This window comes from Eucyclogobius newberryi, unplaced genomic scaffold, assembly GCF_026437365.1.
Source record: "Eucyclogobius newberryi isolate DKJ021-1_F unplaced genomic scaffold, fEucNew1.0.hap1 SCAF_16, whole genome shotgun sequence".
Classification (NCBI taxonomy): Eukaryota; Metazoa; Chordata; class Actinopteri; order Gobiiformes; family Gobiidae; genus Eucyclogobius; species Eucyclogobius newberryi.
In genome coordinates this window covers 28075348-28089865 of record NW_027315790.1, presented here as the reverse complement: position 1 = coordinate 28089865, position 14518 = coordinate 28075348, and the positions used below count along the sequence as shown (strand labels likewise).

The window sequence follows — 14518 nt, the reverse complement described above, 5'->3', positions numbered from 1 at the left end:
TTTGAGGTTTCTTTGCGCTAACTAATGGCTAACAATAGGAAAATATTGTCTTCTTTGAGTTATAAACTACATTTTGTTCCTAAAAACATTAAAAAACATGGAAATTTCACCTAAATCGCCACTTTGTACAAACCAAGTAAACGTTTTTAAATTGAGATTGTTGTAGAAAGTAAAACCGATAAAGTTGCCTTGTTGTAAAAATGTTAAGAAAAGTGTCAAATTTAAATAAACAACGTATATTTTTATGTTATTGTCCTAAACGTGGTGGAAAATGTTGCTCACTGAACTTTTCCACACCGACAAGGTCACGATTTGCACAAATGATGTTATGCCATCGGTTCGTTTTCCTGCGATTTCTGTTCATTTCTTGTAAATATATTGTATTTTGCTGGTAATAAATGTATAAAAGAATAAACAAAGTCAGTATTTTGGTGCAACATCGGATTGTTTTATTCCACATCTTGTCGTTCACATTCCCCGTGATCAAACAAACGCACAGTAACACTTCAATACTGCTGTGGAAACGCTCGGCGGGCGTTTGTCTCCCCCTCTGGTACATTCGTGCATTACAGGCCATAATAAGCGGTGGGAAATAGAGCTGCGTGGCGCCCCCTGTAGACGGTTTAAGGTACTTTCAAGAGCAACTACAAACGCATTGATTGTTTTTTACAAGACAAAATAGTCAAGCGTTTTGAAGTTCCAGATTAGAAATGTGAAATTAGTTTGATTTTCAATGACAAACAACACTTTTTTAGCCTTAAAACTGTATTTGAGGTAAAGTCTGTAAGACATCTGTGGATAAAATGAAAAACTTGTTGGCTGCTCTAATACGATTTTTTCGAGTATTTGTCCAGTAAAACCCAAAAAATCTGGATTTTTCTTTCATCGAAAATGCTTTGTGTCTGACTAAATCTCCCACTAAATAAACAAATGTTAAATTAAATTGTAAATGTCTTTAAACCGGGCTCTAATATCACTTTTCTTTTTCAAAATCATCTAGATTCGTCATATTTTGTCATATTCTGAGTTTAATCCCAGTTTTTCACTTTTCTTTTCATCACTTTTGCCTCCATTTTGGAATTTGAAATGTTTTTTGTTGTTTGCAAATATTTAAAGTGAATTATTTGTTTGCAAAATCAGACAATTATGCACAGTTTCTATCTAAATTTCGACGTTTTCATGATATAACAATATGACAATTTCACAATTTTAGATTTTCAACGCTATTTTCCAAAACGCAGCGGTGCAGTCGGCGAAGCGTTTGCACGACAACCGAAGAACACACGGTTCGAGTCCTCGGGCGAGACACTCAAACCGACCTAATTCCAATTCGCAGTGTGAAATGAAAACGACTTAGCAACCGAAATAAATAAACGGCGAAAACAATTACAACCCATTTCATTTTGGGTTTGTGGTGAGTACCGGTCACTGTCTATAGGGGGCGCTAAACCTGGTGAAACCCGCAGAACAGAAGCACAGAGGTGATGAAAGCTAAAGCCAGACCGTGATACAATGAAACAGGAGCTTATCCACGACTGATGCGTAAGACGGCGAAACGTTCAACAAAGAGACGATTATCAGACAAATATAACGATTCAAACGCGTTTCCTTAAGGCCATAAAACAGATCCTCCTGCGTTTGAATGACGCTCACGATGTAAACACAGATACATTTAGTTTTTTGTCGTTATCATGTTGTGAGAGTCGAGGGTTCGCTGAGTTGAAGTTGGTAGCACTTTACGTTACAGTCGGGTTATACTGCTAATGCTAATATTTCAACTGCGTGTTTTTATTCTGCTCGAGATCATTTCAAAACTGTTCAGAAAAGATCACATTTTGTCCTGGTTTTTGTATCGTTTCCTGTTCAAATCGTTATCTAGATTCAATTAATTATCTTTTTCTATTTTTTAAACAACAAATTGGTGTTAAAACCGGAGCTAAACCTGGACAAAACTAAACTAGGACTAGAACAAGACCAAAAGAAGTCTTGAACGCAGCCTAGAACAGCACGGAAACTGAGCTATTTAGAGAAAATACTTTACAATTTCTGAATATTGATGTATTAATCATTTTACGAAATAAGCGAATTGAAATCAGAGCTGGGCGATACAGTGTTTTTTCCCCTTCACTATGATTCATCTCCATTTTCAATTCTATTTCTTTTCAAAAACAAATAAATCTTGCAATTCAGCGTTAATTTAATGAACATAAACGAGCCAGAAGTTTAATCAATGAAATTTAACGTGCAAAAAAGTCAAATTTCTTCTTCCAAATTCTGAATTCTGCTCCAAACCACATTATTTTTCTCCTTGAAATAACAGAACAGTAATAACCACGTCAGTACCATTAATCACACTGTAGTTACCGTGGTTTTTCAAAGTAAAGTGCTACCAAATCAACGCGGGTCTTTGGACGGCGTGAGTTGTGCGAAAAGTGTCGGGAAAACGGCAAAAAAAGAGAGAAAAAGTCTTACATTTGAATCGTTCGCAAAAGGCTCGTGGCGGTGATGGTTTTTTTTGGTTGCGCCGCGGAAACGTCCGTCACGACGAAGCTGAAACATCACAGCGGCAACAAAAAGATTCAAGATACGGTTTCGATAAAGTGCAACGAGTGCTCATTCCAAAACAAAACTGGGAGAAAAAAAAATAAAACGGACGATACATTCGATAAAACCTGGGCGTTTACGTGCGCGGAGCGAGAGAAAACGGGCGCGCTACGATCGTAACGGGAGTTTAAAGAGGCAATGTGAACCCGGGACTCCGACCGGATGTCTGATCATGGAGAAATCGGACTACGATCGGGCCGGGAACCGCGTAGTCCGATTACTCTGCGCATGTAAACGTAGCCATGTGCGACCTTTTCTCCGTTCGTTTTAAAGGGACGTTCATTCGCGCGCAAACGTCCCTTAAAGCACAAAAACATCAATAGTTTACAATGGTTTGACCGGAAACATCTGTAAACAGAGGAAATGCACAGTCAACACGCAATACAAGTGAGAATATCGTGTACAGCGAGAGCCAATCAGAGCGCAGAGATTCGACGACGACCAGGAAGTAAACGTGTGACGAACGCAGAACGTCACTAAACTGGATTTACAGTTTCAGTCGTTTTCTGGCACTTGTGGTTTTGTTCGATGCACATTCGATGATTTCAACAGTGAGTTCAGACGTTTAAATAATATTAGAGAGAATGAAAAGGAGCAAAAAGAAGTTTAAAACCACTTTTCCTTGTGTTTGTGCGCGAGAACGAGGAGTTTTCAGATGCTTTTGCACAGTTTTGGAGTCTTCAACGTGATCATTTTGAGAATTTAACATTCAAATTTAGAGTAGATAATTGTTTTAAATGTCTATTTAATAATTTTTTATATAATTTGGTGCAATATTATCAGTAGAATTGCAAAAAAGAGGTTATTTACGCCTAATATACCGCGTCGGACTGTGTGTGGGTGGCCTGTGCCCCCCTCGCCACTTCCTACAAACGGCCCTGTAAAAATGTATTTCTTTTACAGCTTTTACAACATTATTTTGGGGTCTTTTTCCAGAATATAAATAATCTTGTAAAAAATATTTAAAAATTCCCACTTTGAAAACTAAATTGAGGCTTCAAAATAGATTGTTGCACCACATTTATACAACAATAAGTAAATTAAAATCATATCAAATCATTTAAATAGTAATAAAAAATAACCGAAAAGAATAAAACTAGTCCTGCTGTTCTAGTTTGGATACAATATTATGTCTGGATGTCTCGAAACCGTCGCCATTTAATAGTTTACACTAAATGACACTTATTTCTGAAGCAATAATCGACATTATGATAAAGAAAAGAGTTAAACGACGCCACACGTCATCTGAACCGACACCGTCTCGTCTTCCTGGTCGTTGCCAAAGCTCGTCGCCTCTTCCTGTTTCCGTATTTGTCCGTGTAATTCGAGCGCGCCTCCGTTCACCGACACTCTCCCGCCGCGCTGCCCTTTCATGCCAACTCATGCTCTGCAGCCGACACGTCGTCACGGTGATTTCAAACACAAACGGAACCGAGAGTAGAACCAAGAGTGTGTGCAAATCCAGTCTCACCCAGAACCGTCCACTGTCTTTTCATTTGTCATAAACTACAAATATGTACCTCTTTTTTTTTGTTTTTGCTAAAAGAGCCAAGGCATTTTTTGCACCGAGAACTTAGAAACTTCGGAGGTAGAGGCCATTTCTTTTAACAAGGTAAACCGTTTAAAATGTCTTGTTTTTTTTTCCAAATAAAGCAGTTCCCAATGATGGAAAGGGCCGAGAGGAGACACTGCGGTCGGTGTAACGCACTGAAAAGAAACGTCCACAAAACGCTTCAATTCAGAGTCGTAAACGTTTGAGGTGTTTTCTGATATTTCTGAGTTTCTTTACATTTTCCCTCGTAAACAGACAATTACCACAAAAAACAACAAAAAGCAGCCGTGATCGGAGGGTTTTTCAATCGTAATGTGCCTTTTAACAATAAAAAGTATGTTGTATTACCTTTATTTATCCTGTATTTATTTTTTTAGCAGTAGGAAAACATGTTACAGCTATTCACGTTTAACTTTTGTGCAAATGTCTGACTCCACTGGCATAAAAGCAAGTCAATAACTGTCAGTATTTCTTTTTAAACCGATATTTACATTTTAAAATCCACAGCAAGGCATGAATCACAAATCTATTTGACGTAAAGATCTCAAATTGACTTCTGAGATGTAAAATAGTAATGATTGTGTAAATATACGGTCACGTGTTTAGCCCAATTGTTCTCTTATTTCCATGTTTACTCTTTCATCTATTCAAAAAGACTAATCTGATGACATGTGGGGCACCAGCCATGTCCCCCTCTATTTTCTTCTTCTTTTTACTCAATATCGACGAAAACCCTCCGATATCGGCCGATACCAACACTCAGACCGATATATCGTCCATCCCTAAGTAAAATGTCTCAAACGCAGTCAGAAATACTCGAAAATAAGTCAAATAATTTTGCTCAAATGAGTAAAAACGACTAAAATAGTGTATTCTGAATTGAAGCGAGTGTAAGACGTCCGTTTTGGCCGCGTGCACAGGTCAGTCCTCAGACGTAGAGGATCACGTTGTCGGGACAGTGCTGAAGGCCTTCTGTGGAGGGGTGCGTGGCGCGGCAGGACGCCGGGCACGCCTTGGGCCGCGGCGAGTCGCAGTCGTCGGAGGTGAGCTCGGCGATATCGTCCGACTGAGTGTCCGACATTTCCAGGTCGCTGCGGATGCTCTCGGGCTGGGCCAGAGTCACGTCCCGGAGGCCGTCCCGGAGCGAGGCGCCGGGGGAGAGGCCGAGCGTGCCGCCCCGCCGGGAGCTGCAGTCCTGGGGCTCGTCCGCTCCCGATGCCGGGGCGACGGCGGAGGCGACCGGAGGCGTGAGGTCCTCTTCACTGGTGAGACACAGGTGACTGGGTTTGGTCTCGATGTCCACCTGGATCTCCAGGTTTGTGCACTCCCTGCAGAGGAGACCAAAGGGAGGTAAATAAACAAGTATACATCTAAAAATCGTCAAAGTTAAGGCTCTTTAGTGCCGTTTAGGGGCTCACTATTCATCTTGTGTGCATTTTATTTGCATTAGTGGGGCATTTTCTGTTTTAATCCGGCCTCCGCAACTTTATAATTTCAGTTTTTTTATTGTCTTGGCTGTGGACCATGTGTCTGCACGTCCGTCCTGAATAAAGATGACATGAAATGATTGAAATAATAGATTTAATAGCCCATATATGACAGAAAAGTGCTAATAATAATGGGAATTTGTTACACCGGTGATCGCGGTCCAGCCCTGGAGTCAAATAAGTAACTTTTATTGTCATTGGAAGAAGAGGAAGCGGAAGAAGAATCTTGTTTTTAAGAAAATCAAAATCAAGTAAAATCAAGATCAATACTACTTAATTCAATCACTTTTTGACTTATTTAACTGATTCCAGACTTATTCCAGAGTGTCCTCACCTGTCGGGCAGCGTGTAGGAGGAGATGATGGAGCCGGCCATGCCTCTGGTGCTGGCACAGTCGCTCCCGGCCCCCAGGCTCCCCGTCTCCCTCTGCAGCGGCTCCTTCAGCTCCCCGGCCTGAACCTCCAGCCTGGAAGAACACCATGCAACGTTATGTTTAAGGAGCGTTCACAATGACACACTTCAAACATCAATCGTGCCTGATTTTATTGTCTTTGAAACAAGAACTAACTAATGAACTAATAATTCATTTTAAATCTATCTGCAGCGGTCCAAAGTTATTCTACACTTTCCTAACATCGTATTTATTCACCGCGATGAGTTTTATAAGTGTATTTAACAACTTTCAGAGGCCAGAGTAGTGGTTTGCTGTCATGGTAAAGCTAACAACAACTAGAATGCTAACAACAACTAGCATAGCAAGCTAACAACAACTAGCACGCAAACAACAACTTCTTCTTCGTCATCTTCTTTGGTGTTTTATGGCGGTTGGTATCCAAGTGTAACAACAACTAGCAAGCTAACAACAACTAGCATGCTAACAACAACTAGCACGCTAAAAACAACTAGCACGCTAACAACAACTAGCAAGCTAACAACAACTAGCAAGCTAACAACAAGCATGTTAACAAGAACTAGCCTGCAAACAGAAAGTAGCATTTTCTGCTTCTCTGGAGGATAATACGAGCACACAGCGGTCTCATTTTGACCATAGACACTGCTTTTTGCAATATCTATGTACTGGGGCCACTCCTTTAACCCAGAAATAAATGTGGACTGGATCAGGACTAAACCAGGACAAGAACACACCCTTAATCACTACTTTGTCCTGTATTTTTGCACAAGTTTCAATGTTTCTGCTCAATAAAGATCAATATTCTAAGTTATAGAGCTGCAATTTCAATCTAAATCAAATCAAAAACATGAATTCAACGGTCGTAATCAGCAAAACACAAAGGCTTCCATTATAATTGCAATATAATGTCCTGTCTCCATGTTCTAAAATGTTGCTTTTTAATATTTTAGCAGTCAATATTTCAGTTTTCTCTCAGACGTTAAGGCCTGACGCGTTGAAAAATTCACTTTGCGGCACACTTTTTAATGTCAAAAACACGACGAGGTTGCGCTTTCCTCCCGCCGTCAGTAGGTTCACCTGCTGTATTTGCCGGTGCGCGTGCCGAGAGCGCCCCCTGCCAGCGTGTTGAAGTGCGGCGTGTCGCTGAGCGCTCCGGGGGCCACGGACACGCCCTCGCTGGGGGACGTGGTGCTGAGGCCGCTCACTGCTCCGTCCAGGCTGCTCTCGCCCAGGCTGGGCGACTTCAGGGCCCTCCACGCGTCGGCCACTGGAGAAACAGGTTATATGTGAGATAATGTAATAAATGATGTCATAAATAAGAGCTTTTCACCTCATTTAAGATGCTTTATGGATGCACAGAGTCGGCAGATGAATAAGTGCATGGAGTACGGTTAAAATAGAAAGATAGATATATAGATAGACTCCTTGTGTAATTTTCAGTAAACTCGTAAATAAACATGAAAATATATTGTGTAGGAATGGTGTATCGGTTATCAGCAATATCGGTGGGGTTTTCCAAGACATCTTATTGGTCTGATATAGAAAATGTTGCTGATATTTGTAAATTTGTCCCGCACTGCCCCGGTCTGTGTGAGCCCGTGTGTCCAGTTCATCTTCAGTGCATCAGATTTGTCTTTTTAAACAGACTCAGGGGTAAAAAATAGAAAAAGGAGGCCAAATTTTTTTTTAAAAATGTCTGTATGTTTACAGAATTATGCCAGAATTTAATTTATAGATACATGTATGTTTTTATTTTTTACAACAGTGAAAAGCCACTTTGTGAACTTAAGAACATAAGAAGAAATATTTCAGATATTAGAAAAAACTCCTACATATATTTTATTGTAAAATTGAATACAAATATACAAAGAAACATAAATAATGGACTTATCTCATTTACACACGTCCAATGCTGAAACACTCACTAGGGCCTGTAATCATAATCTAATCCACCGTCCTGTTTTCTGACCTGTGATTGGTCCGTCGTCCTCGTCAAAGTCGATCCTGACGCCGCGGCCTTTCCCTCGGCTCACGCCGCAGCCGCCGCCCCGGCACAGCGAGATGGGCACCACGCCGTACACGTACGCCAGCATGATCGGGACGCCGATGCCTGAGAGCAGAGAACTGTCAAAGTACTGGAATAGTACAAACAAGACACGGTCAAGGGCTCAAAAAACATTTAAAATAATAACACTGGGATTATTTATGTTTGGAAAAGACACTGCAAAATGTACAAGTTTGAAGTTTGAGTGCCCCGACAACAATAGTGATTATTCAAGTCACAATATAATCGTAAGGATAAAACATATATAATAATGGTGAACATTTTAGATGCAAAATTAAGTGTTTTTAGTTAAATCTATTGCCCAAAAAATAGACCTAATAGACTTTTTTTAATCTGTCTGTTTTTGTCACATTTAATAACTTTATTTTCACTGTTGTTTTGTCACAGTCTCAATAATCGTGAAAAACTGTTAAATCGTGATGTTTTTTCCTCACAATAAAACTAAAATCTGATGCCGCGACATTTTCAGATGATATTATGTCAGTCAAACAGAAACGTGTTAAAACATGTCTTTGAATATATAAACTGGGGTTTAATAATCTGAAAAATGTGAAATGTCTGTCAAATTAATCATAAAAAGTACAGAAATATCACCATATATCTTTCATTTTTAGTTTTAGTTTTAATAAACACTTTTATAGGATTTTACTATAAACAAAATGTGTAAATGTGTTCAAATGTGTATATATATATAACCTACAAACCAAATTAGAAATCTGGGGGTAATAATGGACTCAGACTTGAACTTTAATTGCCACGTCAAATCAATAACATCAGCAGCTTTTTACCATCTAAAAAACATTGCCAAAATCAAAAATATAGTGTCAAAACCAGATTTGGAGAGACTTATCCATGCGTTTGTCTCCAGTAGATTAGACTGTAACGGCCTGCTCACTGGCCTCTCCAAACGAGTTGTAAAACAGCTGCAGTACATCCAGAACGCTGCTGCTCGGGTCCTGACTAGAACCAGGAAGTATGATCACATTAGTCCTGTTCTCAGGTCTCTGCACTGGCTCCCTGTGGCTCAGAGAAGAGACTTTAAAGCAGCTCTGCTTGTGTACAAGTCTCTCCATGGCCTAGCACCAAAGTACATCTTGGATATGTTAGTGCCATATGAACCATCTCGGACTCTGAGGACCTCAGGGACCGGCCTCCTGCTGGTGCCAGAGTCAGGACAAAACATGGGGAATCTGCGTTTCAGTTTTATGCAGCTAAAATCTGGAACATTCTTCCTGAAGATGTGAGACAGGCTTCAACTCTGACAATGTTCAAATCTAAGCTAAAAACAGTTTTGTTTAGCTGCGCATATGACTGAAAGGATTTTTTCTTTGCACTCTTCTCTTTTGTTTGTGATTTTATTAGTTTAGAAAATCAGTTGGATTGATAATTTTTAATTTAGTTAATTTTATTGTAGTTAATTTTTATCTTTGCACTCTTCTCTTTTGTTTGTGATTTTATTAGTTTAGAAAATCAGTTGGATTGATAATTTTTAATTTAGTTAATTTTATTGTATTTCTGTTTCTGTAATTTCTTTGTGATTTGAATGCATTTTTCCTGCTGTGTGAAGCACTTTGAATTGCCTTGTGTATGAAATGTGCTCTACAAATAAACTTGCCTTGCCTATATATAAGGTTTTGGATTGAAAATAAAAATAAAATAAAAATGTGAAAAATAAAAGGGGTATGGATTTGTTTGTTGTAAGGCAGACTACAATAAAAGGATCTTGTCGTCATGGCAACACGTTCAGTTTGTCACAATATCAATTACTGCGTTTGCCAATACTGCAATATCAATACTCCGGAGCGGACACGTACCGACGCTGACGGCAGCGATGACCGGGGCCGTGATGATGGACAGGGCCACGCCTCCTGTGATCGCCAGGTTCCTACGGTGACGAGACGACGATTTCTTCGGTTCGTAATGAGCGTGGATCTGCAGAGAGAGAAAGGGGCGGGGAAAGTGTTATAGCGATCGATAATAACGGAAACTGACGATTGTTCTAATGGACAGCGATACACCATTATTTATGTTCATTTTTAAAGTTTTTAAATAAAAAAAGAGCAGGACAACAATAATAATACTAATAGGAATAATGAAAAATAATAATAATGTCACAATATGATAATGATATAAATAAAAGTCCCAGTTAGTCAAAATATTGTCAAATTTGTCCATTTTCAAATTACCGTATTTTCTGCACTATAAGGTGCACTGGATTTTAAGGCGCACTGTGGTCTATTTTCAATAATTTTTCATATATAAGGCGCATTAAGCGAAACAAAACGTGCACCACACAAAATCGCTTGGAGGTCAGTAAGCACAACCAGAATTAATCCATATATAAAGCGCACTCTAGTTTTTTGAGAAAATTAAAGGCTTATAGTGCAGAAAATACGGTAAGTCTGAATATATTTTTTTCTATCAGTCTAGTCCTCAATTGTTGGTGATGTTTGTGTCATTTGTTTTCTTGATACACGATTATTTCGGTTGCACATTGAGGCTTTTTAAATAAACCATACAAATGTTAACTGTTTAATGGCGACTGAAGGCTTCTGGACAGAGAGTATTTACAAATAAAGCTTATTACTGATGAAACATGTTTATTCTTCTTTGACATTTTGATGTAATCACGCTGTTTTTGTCTTTGTTATAAAAATGTCTTTTCGCATGCGATTAATCGTTTGTATAGCTTTTTAGAGCTGGAACAAGATCAAATTTATGTTTGCGACGTTTTAAAAGCTCAATTTGTCATCTGTAAACTTTGGAAAGTATAATTGTAAACAAGGAATAAGAAGTTATCGGAGCATAGCAAGAAATGGAATATTTGCCCTCTAGAATTAATTGAATTTTTCCATTGAAAAAGATTAATTATAAAAGACAAAACAAACAGAACACGACCAAAATGAAATGACAAATAGACTAACGCAACAACAAAATAGATCAACTAAACAACAAAAGAAACATAATCATGGCACAATTAAAGTCAAATTAAAGTCTAATTTAGACTTTAAGTGTGGCTAAGTCCGAATGTCATTTTTCTTGGTGAGTTTTGTGTCATCCGTTTCTTTGTGATGACATTTTACTGTTTATTTTTTTACTTCTTGTTGGTTTGTTTTGTTATCTACTGTGACGTACGAGTGTGTATGAACGGTTTCTGAGGACTTACATGCTTTTGTTTAAATCAATCAATAAACAGTCACATTTAGTGGATTAAGCGTTGCAGCCCCAGTTTACATTGCAGTATTCATCATACATTTGAATAGAGGGACTAAAATGGCCTTGGTTGTACGGGAGTTTATTGAAGACTGCTAAACGTCCCCGATAACAGGCCAAAACTCGTCTTTCCGACCCTCGTGCAGTTCTGAAGCGTTAATCAGTGATCGAGAACGACAAATCCCTCGAACATTTGGAGGGATTAGGACTAATGCAGACAACCGGCCAGAGAATCAGAGGAAATCAGGGAAAATACGCATGAAAATCCAACAATTAAAAACAAAAGGACGAGGCGCAGTACAAATAACAACCAGAGGACGGCGCCACATCACACCGTGTCACGTTTCATAGTGGAGTTTAGCACAAAGACGAGCGTAATAAATCGACAAATCAGCTCACGATTGGAGGATAAACAGGACGTACGGTTGCAATTTGATAAAAACATGGACAAAAACGACTCTGAGCCAAGCTTTCTGTTAAAACACAATTAAGATTTACATTTTTGTTTTTAAAAGGAGCACATTCTGTTGCCAGGAAACATCATCATCATAGGGAAAAAGTATGTGTGCTTTTGGTTTCATTTTTAATATAAGCCCTTGTTGCATCAAATCGTTAAAAAAAAAATAAAAAAAATGAAAAAAAAAGATGGACAATGCTTTTTTGACAAACTACACATAATAATATACTTGTCTTCTGTCTCCGCTCACAAATGCCATTATTATTTGCTGAAAACTCTATTGCGTTAGAGCCAAAATGACACTTTGCAGAATGCTATGGTCTTTCCGTTTGTTCTTTGCGGTCGAGCGTGTCTGTTTCCTGTTTCCCTGCCACGGACGAACTTCAAGGGAACTGGCCGCGCGAATGTGAACTTAAATCTGCATTAAGTCGTATCTGTGCGCGATTAGCAGAAACACACAGCGATAACGGCGTGTAAAGTGCACACTGAGCATCATGTGTCCGTTTGGTTCCCACAGGAGGAGAAACATTTGATAAACAGAAAAAAGTTAAAAGTTTGTAAAAAATAAAAAGCTAAAACATACATTTAACAATTAATAATTCACGTCCAAAATCCAAACTATTAGTCTGACGTCGGTTTATTTTTACACCTGGATAAAGGGCAAAGAAACAGTTTAAAATAAATAATAAATAAAACATCAAGACTAAATAAAACTGTATTTTTTACTTTTTATTAAGAGCACATGTTTTTTTTAAATACGAGTTTTTTAAGAGTGTTTTTTTAAAAGTTTTTCATAAGTTATTTGTTTTTTATTATTTACTTTTGTGCCTACTTTGTGTTGCAACAGTGGAATTTCCCCATTGTGGGACAAATAAAGCTTATCTTATCTTATCAAAATTATATATATTTTCTAGATTTTGTTCAATTAGAAAAAATGTTTAGCTCAAGGGAAATTGGGCTTTAAAATAAGGTTTATTCATAAACGACTTATAATGCGTTAATAATAAGCACTTGTTATTTGTTTATAACCCTTAATTTACAAGCGTTTATCACTCGACAGTTTATAGAAATGTGCAGCTTATTAAAAACATCTTGTACTTGGTTTATTCACATACACACATCTTATTAACATTTGAGTAATTGAACTTAAAAACAACAAACACGTGCTTATCAACGCCTTATAAACTGTGTACAAAGGAAGCTAATTTTGTTTAAACTCCCTCAAGTTCATGAAATGTTCAAACAATAAGTGTCTATTACATTTACCATTGATTAGTTTCAGGTAATGTTTGAGTAAGTGAGAGTGTAAACTGAACACGACTCACCTTTCGCCCGACGTACACAGGGATCCCGATGACCATGGCGGGCACGGCGATCCCGGCGATGAGCGTGATCCCGACCGGCGCTCCAATCAGCGTCCCGAGCTGCCACAGGATCTTCTTCTTCCTGCTCCACGGCTTCTTCCCCCAAAACGTGCACCCGGACGGACTGGAGGGGCGGGGCGAGAGGGGGAGGTTAAAGGTCAGAGAGAATGCATTTGTACTCGATTACATTTCGTCGAGTAATGGTCCAGATACTGTCTAAAGTATGAAGTAGTTCAGTTGAAAGAATTCACTTTTCTTTGCTGTTTTTTTTGCTAAAATATATAGCACTATTTGCTTGTAGTTGAGCAGTTTTATTTTGATTTAAAGGCATGTTATGTTTTCTGGTGGACTGTCCTAAAAATAAAACACCCAAAAAGTAATTTTACATAATGCAAGACATGCACCAGGAAAGTTACATAGTGCACCTTTAACATGAACAAACTTGAGTAGCATTTGGGCTACTTTTGCTACAAGCAAGTAAATAAATAAAATAATAATCCGAATTTAAAATAAATAAAATACATTTTATTCATTTTCATTTTTTATTATTAATTTTGTATTATTATTATTTTTAAATAAAAAATAACAATAATAATACTACGAAAAAATAAAATACATAAAAAAATAAAATAATAATTAAAATGAATAAAATGAATAAAATGAATAAAATGAATAAAATTAATAAATAAAAAAATACGACATAAAAATAAACATAAAATTGTTACTATAATCTAGCAGTATATAATAGGCACGTGTACAAGCTTTGCATATATTTAATTTGTATTTGTTATTTGAATTAGGACATGACAGAGTGCATATAAATCAACGTGTCAGCAGCAACTTCAACATAAATATGCCAGAGTGTGAACAAAAGCTAAATTGTCCTAAGTCAGGTAAAACATAAAACATTAAATCAGACGCTTGACATGAAACACGTGTGGTTCACCTGAGGTAGTGCAGGTCAGAGATCTCCTTCATACAGAGCCAGCAGAACTCACAGCCGCAGACGGCGCAGGTCATGTGATTACAGCTGCCGTCGTTCATTTTGATGATGTAAGCGCCACAGCGAGGGCACGGCTTGATGTCATCAGCTGAGGACGACACACATGTCTGTCATTACAACAACATCCTTCATTAAAGTCATTAAAAGTAACAACAGGTGGCGGTAATGTAACTATTTGATTCCAACCGCCATAAAACACCAAAGAAGAAGAAGAAAACCATTAAAATGTGTTTATTCTGTGTTATGTTCACTGCAGCGTCAAAAAGGCTCAGTTTAAATGTAGTTATATGAACAATTTACTATTTCAGAGTTTAATTTTAGAAAGAGAAACACGAGTGATTGTTTAAGCTCATCATCATCA

At 38.1% G+C, this 14518-nt stretch overlaps 1 protein-coding gene across 1 annotated transcript; it reads right to left on the bottom strand.

The window, feature by feature from the left end:
* Positions 1–437: 437 nt before the first annotated feature.
* LOC140362139 (E3 ubiquitin-protein ligase RNF19B-like) lies at positions 438–14248 on the bottom strand. The gene is made up of 7 exons (XM_072448194.1): positions 14101–14248; positions 13116–13278; positions 9935–10052; positions 8025–8165; positions 7133–7322; positions 5978–6109; positions 438–5484 (listed from the first exon to the last, which is right to left on the bottom strand). The coding sequence occupies exons 1-7, from the start codon at positions 14196–14198 to the stop codon at positions 5085–5087; spliced, it is 1242 nt and encodes a 413-aa protein (XP_072304295.1). The 5' UTR covers positions 14199–14248; the 3' UTR covers positions 438–5084.
* Between the last annotated feature and the right edge of the window lie 270 nt (positions 14249–14518).